Genomic DNA, 25,766 nt, shown 5'->3' on the forward strand with positions numbered 1-25,766 from the left:
TGTTTTATAGATGTCTCTGTTAGAATGTGAGGTGTTTACATTCTTTATGCTGTACGATGTTGATATTTGAGTGGTTTTGAGTACGTCATGGGAATGTACTGATTTGTAATGATAACTAACTGCTCTTATTTTGGTCGTGCTGTATGTGTCATCGCCACTAATTTCCTTTGGCCATTTTCATGGCAAGCAGTTTACAGTGTAATCTTCTCTGATGGATTCCTTCAACTCTAAGTTTTTAATCTGTTTGTTGATGCTTGCATAATTATTATTTTTCCTGATCGCCCTTTGATGTACCAGATATTTTGTTCATGGCAGTATTGAATATATCTCCTGTGGTTTAGGTATTGCTTCCTTCTGATATCTGCTTTTGCTATTATCTCCATGTACATTGCACTACCCGTCAATGCAGAAACGTTAGTGTAATGCAGACCTTTTACTCTATTAGATATATAGAACATTACATATGTCTGATCTAACGCAAAATACAATAACAAACAGAATTATTGTAACCAGATAACGCTTGTGCTACTCGCTAGAATGTTTGCTGGTCTTGTCCGAATGCTTCCGCCTTTCTAGATTGTATCATATCTATATCTGGCTGTAACACAATTACCAAGAAATATTTTGAGTTCATTATTACTCATGCGATGTTTATCCATGCAACTCATACCATAGACAACAATATGCAAGATTGCACTGTAACTGGTAAACATACATTTCATTATAATTTTATTTTAGGAGGGATTTGCCAAAGTTAGGTTAAAAGTATGAAATTTAACATGAAGAGAGTAAATAAATGCAATACCGTTTATAGGTGTGAATCACGGATACTACATGCCTTGCGAAAGGCGGTAGTTTCTTCTCACTGCCGCCTTGTGCAATACACCCAGTACTCGTGGTGTGAATGGACAGAATGGCTATACCGAGAATTCATAGTTTGCATTTTTAATTATAGTAAAAAAGAGAAAGGTTTGTATAGTTTATAACATGAGTACTACACGCGATGAGATTAAGTTAAAAGATAAAGGTTTGTATAGTTTAAAACATGGGTACTACACGCGATGAGATTAAGTTAAAAGATAAAGGTTTGTATAGTTTAAAACTTGGGTACTACCATATGTATGGGGGGTGTCATATACACCCCCCCCCATACATATGGGAGCTGTAAAACATGGGTACTACACGCGATGAGATTAAGTAAAAAGAGGGTCATAATAACACAAAAAAGTTGTGGATTTTTGGTGAATGCAAAATAGAGTATTTACTCAGCATAGGGTTTTGAGAGTCTTACTGTGGCTCCTGTTGACTTAGTCTATTAGCTATTCAATGGATTCAAGCAATGGTGTACACCAATGTTTCATAGCATAGTTTCATTAATCAAGTGCTAATAGGCTTCTAAAGAACACAAGGTGAACATCGAAAATCTATTTAGTTGATCTGCCAAAAGGAAGTTTGGATGTTTACATTGCCATGGAAGGAATTTCCAAGAGCATGAAAGGAGGTGACAATTCCCACTTTGAGCTTACCAATTTTATCAATTTTCTATGACCTGCTAAAACAAGCAGATGGTATTGAATCCAATGCTTTTTGAAATACAATCTGTTTGATTTAATAGGAGGGATGTGAAACCAGCTTTTTATGCTCTACTGAAGCCACCAGAGTGCGCTGAACTCAATGTAATTAGAAATATAACCTGCTAACCTCAACAAGAAAGCACTAAACACTTTGTTAGGCATATTTTTATAGTGCATCTTTTTATGGACAACTGGCACTACCAGGTAATTAGGTATTAACCACAACATTGCTTTCACCTTTACCTGCCACCTAATACAGTTATTACACTAAGACCAATAACAATTGTTGTTCAGGGCAAAATGCAAGCATGCCTTTTACTCAAGAATAGAAAAGTTGTACGTATTTGTTTCAATAGTTGCTGCCTCATTATATTCAAACAGCAATATATCAAAAGCTCCATAAATGTAGGATAAGCTAACATGGTGTCTTAACAAATATTTTTAGTTTGTAACAGGACGTGCACTTGCTAAACTATACGTAATATTTTAATATTATCTATTGCCAAATATCCATTCATTGGTATGCCCCAAGCAACTTTTACCTTTCCTGATAAATTATCTTCACCATTTTGTCTATTTTCAAATTTTAAACATAATATAAAAATAAAATTTGCCCAACAACTATTTAAAAACCAGATGTTTTAAAACACCAAAGTTCTTGTATATAGTGTACTACAGTATACAGTATATAGTGTACTACAGTATACAGTATATGCTATGCTTTAGTGGTGAGACAACTCTCAAATTATGATCCATGATACTTAACTGCTCTTCGATTCTTTCCAAAGCCTGACCATCTATAACAAGCACAGTTGTACAATTATATGGCGCCTTACAGTGCCTCGCGTTCTGTGTTCACAACTCGAGTTGTGAACACGGAACGGGAGTTTGTAAAAGTAAGGTGCAATATATTGGTATTACGGTAGCATAACCGTAGATCTGGTTATATTAACAATGTTACATCAATAGGCACCCGTTAGTTGATAGAAATTAAACTATGTATGTATGTAGTGTAAAACTAGAGCTAATGGGAAACTATAGTGTCCCGAGTTTGCAACTCGAGTTATATTTACAAACTTGAGTTTGTAAATATAACTCGAGTTGTACAACTTGAGTTCATCAAAAATCCAGGCCAAGTTCTTTCAACGGCAAATTGAGTTCAACAACTCGGCTTGAGAACATGGAACGCCAAGCACTGTAAGGCGCCATACTAAACAACTCATAATTTAATTTTCTCTAGCTATACTTTTTATATGGAATTTTTTTTGGTGCATCATTAAACGTCGTTGACATAATTTCTATGTTTGTTCATTTTCAGAGTTCATTCAGTTTCTTGTCAGGTTCTAGAAAGAGAATTCTTCTTTTCATTTGAAAAAGAAGTGGCCCGGCCCCACATGGATTGTTTTTAATTTGCTTTTTACATTCTACAATCGTTTTTGTCTCTTTATATTTATATAAATAAATAACAACTCGAGTTGCGAACACGCAACGCGAGGCATTGTAAGGCGCCATACAATTATCCTTATTTGTGACAACCCATGAGGCTAGTTAAACTAAAAACATACTGTAAAAACAAGTGATCACAGATAACCTTTTAAAAAGATATGCCTATATTGATGTGGTGCCACGCAGAACAGCAGTACTTTCTATTGTAAGACCACCCTTGATGATAAGAGTATGTATATAATGAATGTCTTTAACCATATCTGCTGCTGTCTTTATGATGCTAGTCTTATAAAGCATCTAGAAATGTGTTGTCTTTCATGTTTGAGTTTCAAAGTACAGCAAATCTAAGTCATTTCTAAAGATTTAACCCTGTGCTGTCGGCATTGAACTATTGACTGCTCATCATCAATTGGGTATCCATTTGCAAACAGCTAAGGAATAACTCCTTATCAGGTAACATAAACAAATGCTTTATATAAACTTCACTCATGCATTAGTTTTGGTAACAAACTAAATTTCAATATTGTCCATTTCAAATTGTAAAGGATAAAATATGTAAACATTATTCTTTCAAATGTTAATTATGTAATTAAATTGTAATTAAAAGTAATTATGTATTTGAATGTACTGTTTTATTTTTGTTTAACCTGCAGTTAATGTTAGTTTTTAGTGTAATAAACATTTAGGAATTGTATTGTTTATTATATTAGAATTTGATTGATGGACATCTATATCTAAAAAACAGTACTGACTGAGGAACATAGGACTTTAGCCCTTCAGCAATGAATATACAACAAACAACAAGGTAGAGCAGGAGGGCTGAGCAGAGGGGGCTGACCAGAGGTGGCTGAGCAGAGGTGGCTGAGCAGAGGTGGCTGAGCAGAGGTGGCTGAGCAGAGGGGGCTGAGCAGAGGGGTCTGAGCAGAGGGGCTGAGCAGAGGTGGCTGAGCAGAGGGGGCTGAGCAGAGGGGGCTGAGCAAAGGGGGCTAGGCAGAGGAGGAGGGGTGAGCAGAGGGGACGAAGCAGAGGGGGCTGAGCAGAGGTGGCTGAGCAAAGGGGGCTGAGCAGAGGGGGCTGGGCAGAGGGGGCTGAGCAGAGGTGGCTGGCTAAACAATTTTTGTGATACATTTTAGAAAAATTAGCAATCAGCTTACAATGTTGCCTTCAAGTTTCACATGAGTCAGCCGTAGCGATCTAATGTACCTGTATAAAGCTGTACACAGGGTACAAGCAAACTAGCTGCAACTGGTGTATCTTTTAAGTTTGATACCTTTTGATTTTGTTTAAAAACAAATGTGAAAGCTGGAGATGAGCATTATTTCTAGACTAGAGTGAGCAGAGCAAGACTACTGAAATCAAAGGCATCATTTCAGCATCCATGTAGCATTCCTTGAATTCATGAAGTGGAGATATCCATCATGGAACAGGAGTTGGAACTCATGACTTATTTTATGATTCAGACTTCTCTCCTAGAATCACTTCACGCAAGTCAAATACATGTTCTGTTCACAGGCCACACACAATGTTTGTAGTTTTTTGCTATAAGCAGCACCAGCTTTCGTCTAAGTAGATATTTAAAACCAAAAAGCGACTTATAGATGTGGATGTATTACCTTGTATTCCCATCAAATTAAAACTTTCAAGAGAAGGCAGCGAAAAGAAATGCCGCTATTTTATAGATTTACAGCTCAGTTAGTAGACTAGATGAGTAAATAGCAAGGAATAAAATACTGAGTAATAATCTAGATATATAAATCTCAAAGTTTGTCTGTACCTCGGTTTGTCCAGTTATAGCTATTAAAATATTAAAATAAAGAATCTGTATGGCAGAAGATTTGATCTCGGAACTGCCCGTTCTCCTGGTAAATACCTTACCAATGAAGCTATGCGAGTTTGGTGGACCCTTTGAGTGATTTATGTCGCTATGTAGGTGAAAATATGCTTCCGCTCTCCGTTACGACGCAACATAATTTTATGCTTGCTCTCATGCCTCTTATTAGTAAGCTTACTCAAATTAACCATTGGTAATGTGCTAGGCTAATGGCAAGTAGCAAGCAACTACATTACCTCTACTGTTTATAAGCTGATTTTTAATGTCCACCCAACGCTGGGCATTCCGTTAGTATTGTACTATAATATAAAGATATAGGATAATCTAACTTATCAACCATAATTATTTGGCTACTTGAGACATGGCTGGGTGCAGAACAAATACAAGCTGGCTAGTGAACATGTCAATAAGACAAGGTATAGTCATTTGGAGATTCACAGAGGGCCAATGTTATAGACCCTGAGATTGAAGTACAAAGCGGAGTTTATCAACTGCAAGGATAACAACTTGAAGACGCCAGACTTGGTAGACGCTGTCTAATGTCAGTGAAGCTATTGGGAACTTACCGGCTGCTATGAAGTATTTGTGACAGAAAGAAATCCTGGTTACGCTACATCACAACAAAGAGAAGAAGCCACGATACTGGGCAACAAGAGAGCAACAGACCTTAAAATTCACTGATCTTATGTGAAAGGAGCTAACGATGTGATCAAGATAACATAATAAGAATAATAAGAATGGTAACAATGGACATGTTTAAGGCAAAGAACATTATAACTTGATTTTTATTTATTATGCCAAATTGTAAATACTATACATGGATAGATGTTATTCTATAGAGTACAACAATTTTTAGGAAATATATCCCTACAACATATCATCTCACCTACAAATTGATGGATTGATTTAAAAATGTAACTGCACTAACAGTGCAGTTACATTTTATTGCAGATCATAACCGCTAAATACAATAAAGTGACTATAGTTACTAAGGTTAACATACTATTTTGCTACTAATTTTAATATGTAAGGCACTTATATATAAAATTTTGACGATTTTTACCAGAGAATGTTTGCATTATATAATTACTATGGTTTCTATTAACCCCTACATATGATTTTTTTACCATATAATGCCAACCCTGGAACGAATTAAGATCGTATCCTGAGGGTGCACTGTACAGAGTTGAGTGAGAACTCAGGGAGAAAGTGAGAGCAGTTTCAGTTTTTGAGATGTGACCATCGGCAATACATGCAGATGTCATGACTACAGTACCAACTGCCAGTCAAGAAGCAGTGTGTTGGTTAAATTTATGAAGTAGCAGCAAAGGAAACAATTTGCACTAAAATTTTGTGAACTATATTTTTAAACTAAAAATATTTTTAAACTATGCAAACATGGTTTTGAATGTAACTGACCAACCTTCAATGGTCAAGAAGTCTGGAAAGACAGAATTAGTGATGAATTAACAGCCTTATCAAAGACTGATTAGTGCTCACTCGCTCCACACAACCAATAATACTGGATAATAACTAAAAGCCTTAGTTAGTTATTACAGTATGTCCATAGCCAAATAGGCTACTGGTATAGGATGGGTTGCTTTCATATAAACTTTGCTGTAAGAACTTGGATACACAAATGCTGAAATAAAACTGGTTCGTGGAAGTTGCACTAGCGAATACTCACCAGCAAATAACATTACAGATTTTATAGTGGCTAGCAGATCAGATAGTGCATATATTGAGCATTAAAAACCACTCGTAATCCAAGATAACATACAGTGTAGGTGTCATTTATTACAATCGTGTCTACAATTATCAGTAATGTAACAGAGTGATTCACCCATGAAGATTGTTCGTAGCTTCTCGCATGTTTGCTCTACAATATGCAACGTAGGCCTAAATATCATGGCGGTGACCATTATAAAAAAATCATAACTTTGCATCCATAAGTAGGCTACCTTAAGTATGCCTATATTGATGTGGGGCCACGCAGAACAGCAGTACTTTCCATTGTAAGACCACCCTTGATGATAAGAGTATGTATATAATGAATGTCTTTAACCATATCTGCTGCTGTCTTTATGATGCTAGTCTTATAAAGCATCTAGAAATGTGTTGTCTTTCATGTTTGAGTTTTAAAGTACAGCAAATCTCAGTCATTTCTAAAGATTTAACCCTGTGCTGTCGGCATTGAACTATTGACTGCTCATCATCAATTGGGTATCCATTTGCAAACAGCTAAGGAATAACTCCTTATCAGGTAACATAAACAAATGCTTTATATAAACTTCACTCATGTATTAGTAGTGGTAACAAACTAAATTTCAATATTGTCCATTTCAAATTGTAAAGGATAAAATATGTAAACATTATTCTTTCAAATGTTAATTATGTAATTAAATTGTAATTAAAAGTAATTATGTATTTAAAAGTATTGTTTTGTTTTTGTTCAGCCTGCAGTTAATGTTTAGTGTAATAAACATTTAGGAATTGTAGGTATATTGTTTATTATATTAGAATTTGATTGATGGACATCTATATCTAAAAAACAGTACTGACTGAGGAACATAAGACTTTAGCCCTTCAGCAATGAATTTACAACAAACAACAAGGTAGAGCAGGAGGGCTGAGCAGAGGGGGCTGAGCAGAGGTGGCTGAGCAGAGGGGACTGAGCAGAGGTGGCTGAGCAGAGGAGGGCTGAGCAGAGGGGGCTGAGCAGAGGGGGCTGAGCAGAGGGGGCTGAGCAGAGGGGGCTGAGCAAAGGAGGCTAGGCAGAGGAGGAGGGGTGAGCAGAGGGGACGAAGAAGAGGTGGCTGAGCAGAGGCGGCTGAGCAGAGGAGGCTGAGCAGAGGGGGGCTGAGCAGAGGGGGCTGAGCAAAGGGGGCTAGGCAGAGGAGGAGGGGTGAGCAGAGGGGACGAAGCAGAGGGGGCTGAGCAGAGGTGGCTGAGCAAAGGAGGCTGAGCAGAGGTGGCCGAGCAGGAAGCTGAGCAGAGGGGGCTGAGCAGAGGGGGCTGGCTAAACAGTTATTGTGATACATTTTAGAAAAATTAGCAATCAGCTTACAATGTTACCTTCAAGTTTCACATGAGTCAGCCGTAGCGATCTAATGTGCCTGTATAAAGCTGTACACAGGGTACAAGCAAACTAGCTGCAACTAGTGTATCTTTTAAGTTTGATACCTTTTGATTCTGTTTAAAAACAAATGTGAAAGCTGGAGATGAGCATTATCTCTAGACTAGAGTGAGCGAAGCACGACTACTGAAATCAAAGGCATCATTTCAGCAGCCATGTAGCATTCCTTGAATTCATGAAGTGGAGATATCCATCATGGAACAGGAGTTGGAACTCATGACTTATTTTAGGATTCAGACTTATCTCCTAGAATCACTTCACGCAAGTCAAATACATGTTCTGTTCACAGGCTACACACAATGTTTGTAGCTTTTTGCTATAAGCAGCACCAGCTTTCGTCTAAGTAGATATTTAAAACCAAAAAGCGACTTATAGATGTGGATGTATTACCTTGTATTCCCATCAAATTAAAACTTTCAAGAGAAGGCAGCGAAAAGAAATGCCGTTATTATATAGATTTACAGCTCAGTTAGTAAACTAGATGAGTAAATAGCAAGGAATAAAATACTGAATAATAATCTAGATATATAAATCTCAAAGTTTGTGTGTCTGTACCTCGGTTTGTCCAGCTATAGCTATTAAAATATTAAAATAAAGAATCTGTATGGCAGAAGATTTGATCTCGGAACCGCCCGTTCACCAGGGAAATGCCTTACCAATGAAGCTATGCGAGTTTGATGGACTCTTTGAGTGATTTATGTCGCTATGTGGGTGAAAATATGCTTCCGCTCTCCGTTACGACGCAACATAATTTTATGCTTGCTCTCATGCCTCTTATTAGTAAGCTTACTCAAATTAACCATTGGTAATGTGCTAGGCTAATGGCAAGTGGCAAGCAACTACATTACCTCTACTGTTTATAAGCTGATTTTTAATGTCCACCCAACGCTGGGCATTCCGTTAGTATTGTACTATAATATAAAGATATAGGATAATCTAACTTATCAACCATAATTATTTGGCTACTTGAGACATGGCTGGGTGCAGAACAAATACAAGCTGGCTAGTGAACATGTCAATAAGACAAGGTATAGTCATTTGGAGATTCACAGAGGGCCAATGTTATAAACCCTGAGATTGAGGTACAAAGTGGAGTTTATCAACTGCAAGGATAAAAACTTGAAGACGCCAGACTTGGTAGACGCTGCCTGATGTCAGTGAAGCTATTGGGAACTTACCGGCTGCTATGAAGTATTTGTGACAGAAAGAAATCCTGGTTATGCTACATCACAACAAAGAGAAGAAGCCACGATACTGGGCAACAAGAGAGCAACAGACCTTAAAACTTACTGATCTTATGTGAAAGGAGCTAACGATGTGATCAAGGTAACATAATAAGAATGGTAACAATGGACATGTTTAAGGCAAAGAACATTATAACTTGATTTTTATTTATTATGCTAAATTGTAAATACTATACATGGATAGATGTTATTCTATAGAGTACAACAATTTTTAGGAAATATATCCCTACAACATATCATCTCACCTACAAATTGATGGATTGATTTAAAAATGTAACTGCACTAACAGTGCAGTTACATTTTATTGCAGATCATAACCGCTAAATACAATAAAGTGACTATAGTTACTAAGGTTAACATACTATTTTGCTACTAATTTTAATATGTAAGGCACTTATATATAAAATTTTGACGATTTTTACCAGAGAATGTTTGCATTATATAATTACTATGGTTTCTATTAACCCCTACATATGATTTTTTTACCATATAATGCCAACCCTGGAACGAATTAAGATCGTATCCTGAGGGTGCACTGTACAGAGTTGAGTGAGAACTCAGGGAGAAAGTGAGAGCAGTTTCAGTTTTTGAGAATGTGGCCATCGGCAATACATGCAGATGTCATGACTACAGTACCAACTGCCAGTCAAGAGGCAGTGTGTTGGTTAAATTTATGAAGTAGCAGCAAACGAAACAATTTGCACTAAAATTTTGTGAACTATATTTTTAAACTAAAAATATTTTTAAACTATGCAAACATGGTTTTGAATGTAACTGACCAACCTTCAATGATCCAGAAGTCTGGAAAGACAGGATTAGTGATGATTTAACAGTCTTATCAAAGACTGATTAGTGCTCACTCGCTCCACACAACCAATAATACTGGATAATAACTAAAAGCCTTAGTTATTACAGTATGTCCATAGCCAAATAGGCTAATGGTATAGGATGGGTTGCTTTCGTATAAACTTTGCTGTAAGAACTTGGATACACAAATGCTGAAATAAAACTGGTTCGTGGAAATTGCACTAGCGAATACCCACCAGCAAATAACATTACAGATTTTATAGTGGCTGGCAGATCAGATAGTGCATATGTTGAGCATTAAAAACCACTCGTAATCCAAGATAACATACGGTGTAGGTGTCATTTATCACAATAGTGGGGGTCCTATCACACAAAGCTGTCGTCAGAATAGTCACTTTTAAAATCACTGTCGTCACTTTTAAAATCACGGTCGTCACTTTTAAAATCACTGTCACCTTTTTCAATATCGTAACCAAAACAACCTCTTTCTTCACATTCGTTATTTTAATACAAATATCTATACTGGTGGCACTGGGTTGCGTTAAAAATCTGAAACTCGCTAGGTTTGAACTTCTGCTAACCAAAAGCATGGCTCAACCAGCGACCTTCACAAACATATTAGTGATGTTTGGGAGCGTTGCTGATTACTCCGCGAAGAGTGACAGCCGTCTTAGGTTTTTAGAGCTATATTTCTTGTACGGAAAATAGACCGAGATTGCCTTTAATAATCACTGTCAGTCACAGACTTAGAAACGGATTTGCTGTCAATGTCGTGGCATTTCATTGCTTTAATTATTTGGTAGTCTATAAATGCTGGGCCAGATGCTTCAAACCAAAACTAGTGAAGTTTCGGGTGACCGTGGTGATTTATGAACAAATAATAAGTTAGTAACGGTACGGCAACACGTAACAAAATTTCCGTTGGTTCTAACCAAAATCACGAAATGATTGAAACACACAGAATTATTCTGCGCTGCTAGAATCGTGCTAACGAGCACGATCTCAGCAGCTTTTGCAATTATTATAGTCAAAGAGACGTATAATGACACACAATAGTAAAAGTATAAGTGCAAATCAACATAGTACACACGATGCAATTGCTTAAATTGCGTTATTGAATGTATTTATTGTTTGGACGCTATAGCTACAATTTGTTTATTTTTTAATTATATTTCCTTTTTAGCAGCAAAAGTTTTGTGGTAGAGAATGTCGACATCTCTAGCGCAAACAAGTCAGTTGCATCGTATTTAGTATGATAACTTTCTGTAATAATTTTCTTGTGTGTCGCATTATGTTTTCAGACTACGTTTATCTTAAAATTTGCTAAAGTCGTGTTTGCTAACTAATAATAGCGCGACTTAGACAGTTACATCGTGTGTTCTATGTTGAAATGCTTCCGTATTTTTATTGTGTGTCACGGTACATGTCTTGGACTATACTAATTGCTAAAGCTGTTAGACTCGTGCTCGCTAATAATTTGTTTAATCTGTTAAAAGCGTTTCGTCGACGAACTCGGTGGGCATGCACAGCTCAAATAATTCTGTGAATTTTGACCGATTAATTCTGCGTTTTTCGTGATTTCGGCCAGAACTCCGAACCAACGAAAAATTCGTTACGTGCAGCCGTACCTTTAGTAATCCTATTTACGCAATCTTCGTCACCTACATTGGTAAATGGTCGTCTCGTCTGTCACTTTTTAAATATCCCTGTCGTCGGGTCGTCAGAATCGTCACAAAACATGGGAGGACCCCCAATAGTGTCTACAATTATCAGTAATGTAACAGAGTGATTCACCCATGAAGATTGTTCGTAGCATCTCGCATGTTTGCTCTACAATATGCAACGTAGGCCTAAATATTATGGCGGTGACCATTATAAAAAAATCATAACTTTGCATCCATAAGTACAATGCATTGCAGTGAATATTTGCCTAGATATCTGTATGTAATTGCGTTAGCTTTGCAATAGCCGTAGTGTGTCACAACCAGCCAGTATAATTGCATTGTATACTGTGTACTGCTGCGCAGGACACAGTATACATGCAGTTCAAATAATTTCCAATGCGCATCGAGCAGTATTGGTGCAGTGGTGCAGTGGTGCACTAGTAACATTCATGCCTGCTGGATGCAGCAAAAATGCTTTTAGTGCGCATTCTGCAGTGATAGTGGCAATAGGAACATATGCATTACATTGTACATACATGCGCAGCACATTATCATAAAAACTCATCATAGAATCAAGTATGGAGTTGACGCTGACACAACCGGAATTGCAAGATGTAAATGCTGCTCAAAGTTGATTAAGAGTGGGCAAACGAACTTATTGCAATTAGCCTGTCGTATATGTTTGAAAAAAAATAAATCATGGTTTTAATATATAATGTTATTGAGAATCGAAAGACCCATCTTCATCAACTGGAATGGTGATATGATAATGACGGACTCCCTGTTTCAAAATGATATGAGAGCTAGAGAGTGAGTTTATGAGCTTAATAAACAACATCTGACAGTTTGGTATAATGCAGTACTGATGATTGAAAGGCCAGCAGTGTCAGTTGAACTGACACTGCTGGGCTTTTCAATCATCAGGGAAGTAAATGTGCAGTATATCACAGTGGACAATTTTAGTAAGAGCGCAGTTGCATTACCAGTAAATGTCTACTGCGCATTAAAGTTGTGAGGCAGTGCAAAATTACTGCGTACTGCACTGACGCAGTGCTCTGCGCCAGTGGTACTGTACAGTGGTACTGTACATATACTTACACTTACCTATATACTGTATCTGCACTTATAGGAGATATTTGTTACACAAGGACCTTGTTCAGGAGTGCTGTCCAAAAACAAAGTAATTTGTATGTTTTCTTTAGTTTTAGAAAGGAGGAAAATATTTCATAAGGTGAATAAGTATTTGTATAATTTCATACAAAATTTATTTGCAATTTTTTAAATACATAATTATACATGCATATGCAATTTATATCTTTACATTATTATTTTGTACTCATCTTTATAAAGTCTATAAAATATATCTTATTCATACTTATCATGAAACATCAGGTAACCTTATCAATTTCAGAATAGTGAGAAAAGACGTTAGATTTATATGCAATATGTAACATTCACCTCAGCATCTCGTAGTCGCCAGTCTTCTACTCTTAAACAATATCCACAATAACCAATAGGATTCATGCAGCTAGACTATTGCTGTGTTAGTAATACACACGGTTTACAGGTAAGCAGTTATATTGTCAACACTTTGGATGAAACACTTATTTTTATTGTCCTTGTTGATTTCCTCAGCTCTTCAACCAGTGATACGTTGATATCAGGCTAGGGCCCCTAACCTGGGGTATCTAACACCTTTCTCAGTATCCTCGCTGATCCTAGTAGGGCACAGAATTGTACTCTATCTACTTTCTTCTCTATGTCAGCAGCTGCATTTGCTCGTGCAGGTTTGCCACTGCTCCCAGTGCTCTCACGATGATTGGTACTACCGACACTGATGTTTTCCATATTCTTCTTATCTCTCTTTCCAGGTCATGATACTTCTCCATTTTCTCTTTCTCTGTTATCCTTGCATCTCCTGGCATGGCTATGTTGATGATCCATGTGTGGTTGATCTCTTTGTCTTGCACAACGATGTCTGGTGTGCGTGCTAGTATGATTTGGTCTGCTTGGGTAAAAAATTTGCACAGTATCTTTGCTTTGTAGTTTTCTGTCACACTCTCCGCCTGATGCTCGTACAAATTCCTCTTGTGATCTAAATCATATCGCTTGCACGGATTCCAATGAATCAGTTGTGCAACCTTGTTGTGTCGTTTCTTATACTCGGTCTGTGCCATTTTCGAACACTCGCTGAGTATATGGAAGACCGTATCTTCCCTTTCGTTACACATTCTGCACAATGATGTTCCTACTTGTTTCTCTGTATGAACTTTCTTCCATTATGTTGGTACTGCCTGATCCTGTGCCGCAGTGAGTAGTCCTTCTGTTTCCTTTTTCATAAAAATCCTTTTTCATTTGTGAGCTTTCTTTGTGTCTGTTTTGTCTGCGATTTTGGTGTATTGTCCATGTAGTGCTTTGTTTTTCCATTCATGTTGTTTCTCTTCTGCCTTGGTGTTTTTATAATCTTGCTTGGTCTCTTCCTTTTCAAAACTCTTCAGATATTTGTTGAGTCCTTTGTTTTTACATTTCATGTAGTCGGATAATCCGTGTTCCTCTGTCCGGAAGGTTTCCTCCAAATTTTTCAGTCCTCTCCCTCCTTCACTTCTTGTCTGATGCAGTCTTGCCGCATTAGCCCTTGGGTGTAGTGCTCTGTTCATGGTCATCAATTTTTTTGTTTTCCTATCTATCCCCTGCAATTCTTCCTTTGTTCAGTCAAGTATTCCTCCAGAGTATCCAAGGACGGCAGTCGCTCATGTGTTTATCGCTTTGGTTACATTTCCTTCATTCAGCTTGAATTCCAGAAGTAGTCCAGTTCTCCTGTACAATTCCTTCTTCACTTTGTTCTTTCATTTTTATGTCATCTGCTTCCAGCACCCCTAGGTACTTATAGTCCTGTTCTCCGAGATCTTTCATAATTTGTCCATCAGATAGCCATATGCCTTCATCCAGCTCACGTTTACCTGTCTTCATAACCACTGTCGCACACTTCTGTATTTCGAACTTCATCCATATGTTTTGGGTGAAAACCCTCACTGTCTGTACGAGTGACTCCAGCTCATTTTTGTTTTTTTTCCGTATAGTTTCAGGTCATCCATATAGAGCAAGTGGTTTATCCTACCTGACTGTGGTCTGGCAAAAGAATACCCTTGCCTTGTCTCCCGCAGTTTCACGCTCAAAGAAATCAGACACTATGAACAACAGCGGTGACTAAGAATCTCCTTAGAATATCCCTCTCTTGATGTCTACATTCGTGAGTGTGCGTCCTCAGCACTCCAAGTTGGTATTCCACTTGCTCATGCTCTCCCTGTGAAATTTCCAAGTCCTCTTCTGTACCCCCACCATTCCCAGTGCCTCAATAATTTACAAGTGTAGCACTAGATCATACGCTTTCTGGTAGTCAATCTAGCCCATGGCTAATCCAATTTTCCGGCTCTTACAGTCCTTCGGTATCACCTTGTCCTGCATCAAATGGTCTTTGGTTCCTTTGTATCCTGATCTTCATCTCTTCTGCTCTTCTCCTATGAAATCATTTTCCTCCAAGTGTCTGTAGATTTCTCCAACCACCATAGTGGTCAACAGCTTCCAAACAATCGGTAAGCAGGTAATAGGTCTATAGTTTCCTGGTGCTCTTTATTTGGTCTTGTCCTTCTGAATAAGAACAGTTCTTTCAGTTGTTATCCAGATGGGTGTCTGTGCTGTCTGCCGGCAGTCATTCAGGCATAATACAAGCTTCCTGTGCAGGTTGGTCAGGTTTTAAATTCAAAAACCTTGATTAGAATCTGGGCCTGGAGCTTTCCCGTTTGGTAGTTTCATTAATGTACTTTTCAGCATGTTCTCTGTGATTAGTATCTCATCCTGGTGTCTTCTTCCTAGTTTGTTCTTTACTCGCTCAATCCATGGTGTTGTTCTGTCATGTTCGGTCGCATGTCTCCAAATCCCTGTCTAGAACTCCTTAGATTCCTTTTCATTTGGTATTTCGTTCTTTCGATTCTCCTTATTTTGTACATCATCGTAGAATCTCTTTTGGTTGTTTTCAAACATTCTGTTTTGTTGGTATTGTTCCAATCTATCATCATATCTTATGATCTTTGCCGCTGTCGCTATCAGTCTTTGTTTCAGGTCTTCTAATTTGAGTTGGTATCCTTTGCGTTTGACATTGTGTTTCACTTCCATCTTTTTTTCTGAATCTGTTATTGTGTGATTTGTTTCTTGCTTGTACTACTCTGCTTATAATGTCTTTTCTTAGTTCTGTCACCCTTCCTTTTAGTCTCCTGCTCCGTGGTTGTTTATCTTTCTTCTCACTCTGGTTCCTTACCAGCTTCTTTGTGACAATTGCCGCACTAATGTAGAATGTATCATTTAGTTCGGTGATGTTATAAATCGACGCATGTTTATTACTTCATTGATCTTCCGTAGTTCATCCAGTATCTTTCTTCTGTCTATCTGTCTGATGTTAGACAGCTTTTCTCTCCCCATCTGCAGCCTTTCTCTCATTGCCTTGCTTTCTTCAGCTAATTCCCTCTTTTCATTTGGTAATCTCTCTGCCGTGGTTTTATCTGGTCTCACTTGGTGTTCGAGTTCCCTCCTTCCACCAATGATAATAATTATTATTATCATCATCATCCTTGTTGATTTCCTCAGCTCTTCAGCTGGTGACATGCTGGTATCGGGCTAAGGCCCCTTACCTGGGATATCCAACACCTTTCTCAGTATTCTCGCTGACCCTAGTAGGGCAGAAAATTGTACTCTATCTATTTCCTTCTTCTCTATGTCAGCAGCTGCATTTGCTCATGCAGGTTTGCCACTGCTCTCAGTGTTCCCACGATGATTGGTATTACCGTCACTGATGTTTTCCATATTTTTCTTATCTCTCTTGCCAGGTCATGATATTTCTCCATTTTCTCTTTCTCTGTTATCCTTGCATCTCCTGGCATGGCTATGTTGATGATCCATGTGTGGTTGATCTCTTTGTGTTGCACAACGATGTCTGGTGTGCGTGCTGGTATGATTTGGTCTGTTTGTATAAAAAAGTTGCACAGTATCTTTGCTTTGTAGTTTTCTGTCAACTCTCCGCCTGATGCTCATACCAAATTCTCTTGTGATCTAATCCATACCGCTTGCAAAGATTTCTTTTCAATATAATCTGTCGAATAAGATTACTGGCGCAAACGATGAATGTGTAGCGTTTAAAAGCGTAAAAGTTTAAAACCATAGATATATAAACCTAGATTGGCCAATAGGGAAAAAGCCTGTCAGACATAAATAACATGACATTATGTCATTGTATTGTACCTAATGCTTGACTGCACTGTTGTTTACAATAGAGCTAATGAGGAGAAGGTGACAAAATCACATTTATTTTCACCTAAAAACCTTCTTGGATACATAATCCAGTAAGCCAAAGCGATTCTGTGATAATATCTGATAACCACCATAGATTAAAACTATAAAAGTTATGAAATGTAGCACACAAATCATGAGCCATCAGGGCTTTATTTGCCACCCCCTCTCCCCCTTCTCTCTTTTCGCCTTTCCTTTTCTCCCAAAAAGAAGTGGGAAGGGGAAAAGAGAGAAGAGGGAAAGGAGAGGGGGGGGCAAATAGCCCACCCACCCGAAGAGCCAGACCCTGGCTAGGTAAAAGACTAATATCATGCTGAACTAAACATGACTAAATATGATGAGCATGTGAAGTTTTGATCTGATCAGGGAAGTGGAATCAGTGGCTTTCTTAGCTAGAGCTGGAATGAGACCAAGGAATGCAGGGTCGGGCCAGACTCAGGGTCAGCAATGAGGGCCAAATCAAGTGGGACCGGGTCAGCATGCGTGATTTTTTTATTCATTTAAGGTTAAGAGATAGTTCTATTACAGCCTAATGTTGTGACATCAATAACCTAAGATAAAAGAACCCATTATCACACCAATCATTATATTTTGTGGCTTGGTTAATAGATGCAATTTACAATTTATGGCTAGACATTGGTGGATCAATGCTATTCAATGAGTGATAGATTAATGGCATGATTTGGCTAGTGTTTTTATTACAGATTTTATTTTCAACTGCTATTATAATCAACAAGAAGAGATTAATTGAGGAATACTTTGCAAATATAGAAATGGAAAACCGAGCATAGTGGAAAGCAAAAATCCATCACTTCCCTAAAACTTCTGGTATTAGTGAAAGAAACTAAAAATAAAATAAATTTGCTGAATTGAAGGTTCTTAGACACGCTTTTAAGTTCCTCAGGATGCCTTCGTTGTAAATGCCTCAATAGTATTGAGGTGGACCCTTCTTTGTAGCTTAACTTGCTTTCGCATAATATACAAATAACTTGGTATTTCCCTTTTTTGACCCGGCTTCTTCATGAACTCCCAGACCACCGACATGCTGATTATTTCTTGCCGAAAAACATTGTGAAACCTATAGTCCAAAGACTATGGCCGCAGACGTAAAAATATAGTCTGAACTCACCTTGTTTTATTTCGCCTGGTCCTTTCGCGCTAAGACCATACGCGACTCTATTTCAATCGCACTTAAAAAGCGATATACAATCGCTCTCATTTAGCCATAAATCTACCCGTGTCTTTGTATAAGAAGACCCGAGGGTCGGGTGCCCTGACGAGGGCACCTCTGACCCGGTGGGTCAAGACCAGACGAGCTACCAGTGCCCGCTCTATTCTTAGCTTCATAATGTGCCCTAATCGAAATATATCTCTTTGCTATCTCACGAGCTAGGCAACTAGCATGAAGATTACACTTAAACAATAGCATGATGCTGAACCTCAGCAACCTCTCCATGGTGGCAATTAGTGCTAGCCTGGGAAAGTTTGTTACCAACCCAGCACTGCTAATCAACACTCTCATCGCTTTCTCACTGTGGTTGCAAACCTCAATCACCACAGGCGAAGACAAAGTCAAGCCACCACAATTCTTAACTGTGATTAGGGAATTCCTTGCTTGGTTGACATCATAGTTGGTAACATCCACGATGCTAGTGATACAATCATTACACTTCAGCTTTAGTGACCGAGATACATAGCCTGTTGTATAATAATCATTCTGTCTCATTTTTGCATACTGTCTCATACTTGCATACTCATCATATTTAGTCATGTTTAGTTCAGAATGATATTAGTCTATTTACCTAGCCAGGGTCTGGCTCTTCGGGTGGGTGGGCTATTTGCACCCCCTCTCCTTTCCCTCTTCTCTCTTTTCCCCTTCTCCCTTCCCACTTCTTCTTGGGAGAAGAAGGAAGGCGAAAAGAGAGAAGGGGGGTAGGAGAAGGGGTGACAAATAAAGCCCTGATGGCTCATGATTTGTGTGCAACATTTCATAACTTTTATAGTTTTAATCTATGGTGGTTATCAGATATTATCACAGAATTGCTTTGGCTTACTGGATTATGTATCCAAGAAGGTTTTTTGTGTGAAAATAAATGTGATTTTGTCACCTTCTCCTCATTAGCTCCATTGTAAACAACAGTGCAGCCAAGCAATAGGTACATACCTGCCAACTCTCACGCATTGGGCGTGAGACTCACGCAATCGCCCCAAAGAAAAAATGAAAATGCGTGAGACTTTTGCCCCAATTTCCACAATTTTATATATACTATTATTGATACATCAATTGCCCCAAAACCAAATCTCACGCATTGCCCCACTCTTGGGTTGGCAGGTCTGATTAGGTACAATACAATGACGTAACGTCATGCTATTAAGTCTGACAAGGCAACCAATGGGAATAGCTATTATTGGCCAATCTAGGTTTATATGTCTATGTTTAAAACCGAAACGAATACTCTACCGATTATTCTTGCGTTCACGTACGAATATTCTTACGTAAGAACGGGTTACAGAGATTACGCCTACAAGAAGATTCGGCTACAAGAGGTTTCGCCTACACTTCCTGGAGGTTACGTCTACACTTCCTGGAGGTTACGTCTACACTTCCTGGAGATTACGTCTACAATTATGGAGATGGTGCATACCATTGATTGTTGAAGAAAAAATGTAAAAAAAAAATGGTAAAAAGTAATGCAATAATAGTGTTTTCACTTTACATTGATTGAAAAACATACTATTGATTAAAGTCATCTATCAATCAGAACGAAAATCGTGGAAGTGTCAATTTATTATCAATTTAACAATTTATTATCTCCTTTCCTATATTGGCTTTCTTAACGATTACTACCACTGCTACTATTAGTACTGGTGGCTGTTCGGAGCCACAAGAACGCTAAGATGTGTGCTTAAAATCTCAAAGCTTTGGTAGATGCTTTGAGTCTGATAAAATCATCACCACCTTAGGGTGGTAGTACCATTCGTTGTACTACGAATTATTATTTATTGATAGTTTGTAATTAATTAATAGTCTGCAACTAACGGTGAACTAGTATTAATACTTCGATATATTGGGCATTGGTCTGTCTGCTTATAGTAATTTAATAGTCAAACGAGTGTGGGTAAATGAATGAGACAAAATAATATGATTATTTGCGAATAAATAACAAAAAAATAAATAGTTGTTTTATAACTAAATTGTTCCATTCTTCTGGTCACTTTTAATGTTTTACGCATTGCTTTGTTTTAGCTTGCTTTGTAAAACATTGTTTTAGCAATGTCTTATGCATTGCTAATATATACATAGTAGTAGTAATATTATATCTTTGGTATATTATACCATATACATAATATATATTACATATAATTATGTAGTGGTTTTATTATTTTGTGTTGCAAGCAAGGTTGATTGATCAAAAGGTTGAATCATGAGTTAAAACTGTTTGTCTTGGGATGGCTAATTGTGATAAGTAACATTACATTAAAAATTTCATCCTCTGAGCAGTACAATTAGTCTAAAACTGTAAATTATGAAACGCCAATACCGTGTAGCAGGCTGTACGCTACCATTTTCTATGTATGTAGCTTTGTACGCAACATCTAAATTACAAGTCTCAGGTAGCGAATGGGACCAATGTCAATATTGATATATTGATATTGGTCCTGATCAATAAGTCACTATCACCACCCAGAATTTTACTAAAAACATTATGACAAAGTTAACTCATCTGTCTTTCAAGGTTTCAAAATAATTAATTTCTCATAGTTGAAGAAAACTAACTCTGCTTTTTTGTCTATACAAAAATCTCAGTGCAGCGTTTTGAGTTCACTTTAGTAAAGTAATATCCTTTGTAAGGTAAAGGTCCCAAACCATGCAGCCATACTCAGGACCAGGTCTAACTCGTGAAGTATCAGCTATCTTTCTTGTCTTTTGTTCTGCATCTTTCAGAACCATTGTAAGCATGCCGATTAATTGCTCTTCCTCGGATTCAATTTTAAAAATATGTTGATTAAATTTCAGATCATTCTGCAACTCTACCACAAAATAAGGATTAGAAGTCACACTTTGAAGATGGTGATCATATAAGATGAGAAAGTTATTTGTATCTATCGGCAAAGACGACTTGCCAATAGAGAGATGGTAATACTTTTGTGGATTAAATTTCATGTGCCAAATTTTGGCTCAAGATTCAAGAGAGCATAAATCTTGTTGCAGCATGGGAGCTTTGTCTTGTGTAGCTGTTGAGGCTTTGTGTTATCAGCTAAGTTGTCAGTTCATCTTCGGCCACTTTCTCGGCACTCGCATGGAGTCCCTTAATACCTCGTTTCTTAGCCTACCAAGCATCATTTTATGCAATATGTAGCAGGCACAAAAATAGCTCTAGACTCTCTCAACAAGCGATTTGGGAGTTGTCTGTTAGAGTTTTGCTGTTGTTGAACACACGACTCCTTTCTTAAAGCTAGTCTAAACAGGCTAAACTAGCTCATACAATGATTAGCAGGGCTTTTGGCTCACAAAATATGAAGCAAAAGTTTAATCATTATATTACTGTTTGAACATTTTAGAATATTATACCTATAACCTAGCTTAAGTTGACTTGTTCTGTATCTTGCAAAAATCTTGCAAAATCTTGCATTTGTTCTCTGTGCAAATTTTCTTATCCGCTCAGTGTTGGGTTTCTGATGTATCGAGCTAGAGAAAGTAAATTGCATTATCATACTTTCTAATATTCTCAAAAAACATATTGCTTTTTCATGACCTTCTACTCTACTTTGTAGAACATTGAAAGTCGATTGAGAAAGAATGATGACAGTCAGAAGATAGGGTGATATGACGATACATACGTTATTGAACAAATACTAGTACAAGTACAGATACTACCATTTCAAGATGTATCACTGACATGATGGTGCTTATATGTGATGAATGAGAAAATGGAGCAAATAAATCTGTAACTGGATGTTTGTATTTTTTTGCAGAATCAATCCTAAACTTATAATCTATCTATTGATTCAATTGATGAAATAGGAAAACTTCAGCAAGTAAAAATACTGCAAGAATGTGTACTTAGCATATGAACTGTTGTGTGTACAAAAGTAGCCCAATTCCTCCAAATTATACAAAAGTGAGTAATTTTGTATAAGTCTAAATGATATTCACTTCGAAATAGTCTTTTAATGTATGCTTATTATATAGCAAAGCTAAAGAGAAGGAGCAGTTATAGTAGCCATGCAAGGAGATTGAGAAATGGGTTTTTACTTCATTTCAAAGATATTTATTACAGCATTACAATGTGGTTGAAGCTATGGCCACTTTAGCATAATTTTATCAAACGTGCTTAATTGTTTTGTGGTCTTTTTGTTAATTTAGAGTTGGCTCCTTTATATGTCATATTTTTTCTTGCTAAAACAATATTGTTTAGTAAATAATTTCTTTTGTATCAAAGTGAAATAACAGGTTATATGCAGAAAAATCAAATTTTTATGAGAGCCTTCTTTTGCTCATTTATGATGGATGACACTATTGTAAATCATATAACTTGTATTTGTAATTTACTCTGTATATATGCATATGTACCCAAGGGTGATCTCAACCGGCTGTGAGGGAGGCTCCATGTAAAAGTGAAACATAATGGTATGCAATAGGAGATAAAAAACAACTCCAAAGTTATGAAATGATATATTGACCAACAACCATTGATCACTTTTAGTGATGGGCTGCTGATAACATAGAAATACTCAGTTATTGACATGTGTCTGTATGTGTAAGAGTAACAACTTCAAAAATACATACGCTTGTTTTTTGCTTAATAATTCAATAAAAATGTGGTTTTAACTTCAATAACACGGTTTGTTGCAAATAAACGGCTGTTAAATCACCATGGTTTCCAATAATCAACTCGAATTAAATGTATATATTTGCAAGGATTTGATATATGGATGATTAAAGGATTTGATATAAAAAATAATTTACATAATAAAATACATCAACACACGTTCAAAACATGCATTCATCGTGCCATTCGTAATTTTCTGCATCACAATTCACAGAATTAAAGTAGGGGCAATATCCTAGATCGTAGGCATAGTCTATCAGCTTGTAGACGTAATCTCCTGTAGGCAAAATCACTTGTAGACGTAATCTCCTGTAGGCAAAATCACTTGTAGACGTAATCTCCTGTAGGCAAAATCACTTGTAGGCGTAATCTCCTGTAGGCAAAATCACTTGTAGGCGTAATCTCTGGCACCCGTAAGAACTAGTCTTACGTTGTTACCTTTTAATTTTGCCTGTAAAATGAACAACAATTTTTTATTACGAGGTCTACGTGAATTGTTAATAATTAATTCGATTTTAAAATTTTGTGTACGGATGAACACCCTCTCCAGTATCTGGTCATTATAAAGGCTATTACCTAATTTTTATGTTTGCAACTGTTTATGTTTACAACCTTATATGTTTACAACAGACCAATTTACGAAGTAACAACTTTCCACGAAATACTTCATTTGAAAACGTTTCCTTGCGGAAAAGGCTTCGCAAAACAGAATTTCGAACTGCCCTTAGCCTAAACATCCTGTTCATCAAAGCGAAACCTACACTTCTTTAGCGGGAGTGCCAACAGTGCACTCTAAGCCGGCTTGTAATAGGTAGGCATATCTGAAGATGGCAACTAAAAAACGAGAAGCTCTGTCTGGAGATGCCAAATCTAAAGGGAAAACTGGCGGACAACCTTTAAAGAAACAGCCATCTTCTTCATCAACAAAATATGCGTCTACCACAAAGAAAAAAGCAGCTGAAGAGATGGTGGACATACGATCCAAGGTTTTTTGGTGTCTGGCTGTCGGTATTCTATGTAAGTTTTTGTCACGGCAAGACCATAATATCTTACATTTTTATTTGAGAACTTGCTGGCTTGTGTTAAACGTTTTACATCTTTTTTTCTCTTACTACTATTATGCACCCTTTTCCATATAGGCTCCCCATTTTGGGGCAGTTCATCTACTGATTTCCTGCTTATCTTGCTGTAAAACTTGTCTTTATTTCATGATGTTGTTTTTATTGTAGCTATTGTTATCAGCCTGGCTCACAAAAGTCATGTTTTTGCACTGTTCGAAGGGGATAAACATTTTTCGCATTTATCCAATCTTGAGCGAGAAATGGCATTCAGAACAGAGATGGTGAGTAGCTAAGTTGCTGATGCCACTATATGTCATTTAGCTATTTTAAAGCCTAACTGTTTGGTTATTCTAAAGGATGCCATTCTGGGATATTTGGCTGATTACACTAGCTAGAGAATATGCTTCACTCATTTTGCAAGGAAAAGCAGAACATCTTAAAATTGCCTGAAATTGGTTTACAACATATTTTCTAAAATTGATACAAAAATGCTTGCAGCTAATTATAACATGCCAATTGAAACTTAACTGTTAGCTTAATGAACGTATTCGTTTGAGTTTGCACCGAGTTGTACTGCAAAGTGTTTTGTTAACTTAAATACATTAAAGTTTCATAGTTAGCCAACAAATTCTATTGAGTGTGCCATAATAAGTATATAGCTTTTATTTTAAGTGATGCAGTAGCAATGGTGGAACAGTAATCAAATTTTGTGTATATTTTGCAGGGCCTCTACTACTCCTATTTTAAAACTATAATTCATGCGCCGTCATTTCTGGAAGGCATGCATGAAATCACACAAGATAATGTCACTGAGTACCCTGACACTATCAACACCTTGAAGCGTTTCAACCTCTATCCAGAGGTACGAACTGTGAACTCTCACTGTTTTTAAAATGCTTTGACAGATTGCTTGTTGAGTCTTAAAATCACTATCTAAACTCAAGCAACAGTTTTGAAAATTGTTTGGAAGTCGCTATTTATAATATTCTTTAGGGTAACAAGTGATCCTTTCCTCATTGCTTTGTGCAGTATGTGTACACCAGGAAATGCTTGCTACGTGTGCACTGCAAACGTGTGCATTGCAGACGTGTCCTGTTGCAACTGGATTAAATCCCCAATGATTAATGTCTTACCATGTCACTGTGGAAGCTTCAGCATAGCTCCACGCATCATTACTCATGCTCTCGCTTCATGCTTTACCTTTGAATTAATGCTGATTTTGAGGTGTGTGCAAGAAGTGGAGTTATCTTTCCATTGAGTTCATTCATTGACATGGTTCTGGTATATGTTTTAAAGCCTTGAAACATGGAATCTTGTTTGCTAATCCATTTAAACCTTTTATATGGGTTAGGGTTTTGTCGGCTCTTCAAGCATTTTGCCATTCCAGACCTTATTGTGAATTTATTAAAATGTGCCAAAAACACACAAACTGTTCGATCTTGTAAATAGTTGTCAGGTTACCATGACAAGAAAGAAACTTATAGCATTTTGAATATTCTACTCTAGACATAGACTCTGTAGTGTGTCAACAAGAAAAAAGATATCCCAGTTTTTTATAGTGGTCACAAACTCACAATGTGCTTACCTGATTTATTCACTGTCACTAAAGCACAAGATAAAATAGGGCTGACGAGGATCTCACTCATCGGGCAGTAAAATATGATATGCTTTTCTTTTCACTAGGTTATTCTTGGTGCTGCGTACCGATTTTACATAGATATGGCTGACCGCAACGACTGGCGTGTAAAGATCTGCTATCAGGTTAATAGGGGAGAAGGAAAGTCACCAGTCCCTAGCTGTGAAGGTGTGTGACAGTTTTATGCTGACCA

At 37.4% G+C, this 25,766-nt stretch overlaps 2 protein-coding genes and 1 long non-coding RNA gene across 4 annotated transcripts in view; 2 read left to right on the forward strand and 1 right to left on the reverse strand.

Annotated features, from left to right (window-relative positions):
• Positions 1-532: 532 nt before the first annotated feature.
• Positions 533-7,892, reverse strand: LOC137390989 (keratin-associated protein 16-1-like). The gene is made up of 3 exons (XM_068077303.1): positions 7,414-7,892; positions 3,820-4,126; positions 533-598 (listed from the first exon to the last, which is right to left on the reverse strand). The coding sequence occupies exons 1-3, from the start codon at positions 7,890-7,892 to the stop codon at positions 533-535; spliced, it is 852 nt and encodes a 283-aa protein (XP_067933404.1).
• Positions 7,893-19,558: 11,666 nt separating this feature from the next.
• Positions 19,559-22,610, forward strand: LOC137391601 (uncharacterized). 2 transcript variants are annotated; one of them, XR_010978133.1, is made up of 3 exons: positions 19,559-19,723; positions 21,061-21,180; positions 21,819-22,610. It is a non-coding gene; the product is annotated as an uncharacterized lncRNA (long non-coding RNA). The 2 variants fall into 2 exon arrangements; XR_010978132.1 differs by having other exon boundaries at positions 19,559-19,709.
• A 1,049-nt stretch (positions 22,611-23,659) lies between these two features.
• Positions 23,660-25,766, forward strand: part of LOC137389619 (protein C-mannosyl-transferase DPY19L1-like) — a 31,292-nt gene continuing 29,185 nt past the window's right edge. The window contains exons 1-4 of the mRNA XM_068075678.1: positions 23,660-23,893; positions 24,106-24,218; positions 24,662-24,799; positions 25,621-25,741. Of these exons, the coding sequence (XP_067931779.1) occupies positions 23,704-23,893; positions 24,106-24,218; positions 24,662-24,799; positions 25,621-25,741 (562 nt within the window). The 5' untranslated portion in view covers positions 23,660-23,703. The remainder of the gene's footprint in view (positions 23,894-24,105; positions 24,219-24,661; positions 24,800-25,620; positions 25,742-25,766) is intronic.

This window comes from Watersipora subatra, chromosome 3 (assembly GCF_963576615.1).
Source record: "Watersipora subatra chromosome 3, tzWatSuba1.1, whole genome shotgun sequence".
NCBI lineage: Eukaryota > Metazoa > Bryozoa > Gymnolaemata > Cheilostomatida > Watersiporidae > Watersipora > Watersipora subatra.

Coding starts and splice junctions, on each gene's coding strand:
- LOC137390989 (XM_068077303.1), bottom strand. CDS start 7,892: ATGTATCACAATAACTGTTTAGCCAGCCCCCTCTGCTCAGCCCCCTCT. Junction 4,127..7,413: donor CTAAAGTCTTATGTTCCTCA/GTCAGTACTGTT, acceptor AAAATTGTTTAG/CCAGCCACCTCTGCTCAGCC. Junction 599..3,819: donor CCCTCCTGCTCTACCTTGTT/GTTTGTTGTATA, acceptor ATTGTGTTACAG/CCAGATATAGATATGATACA.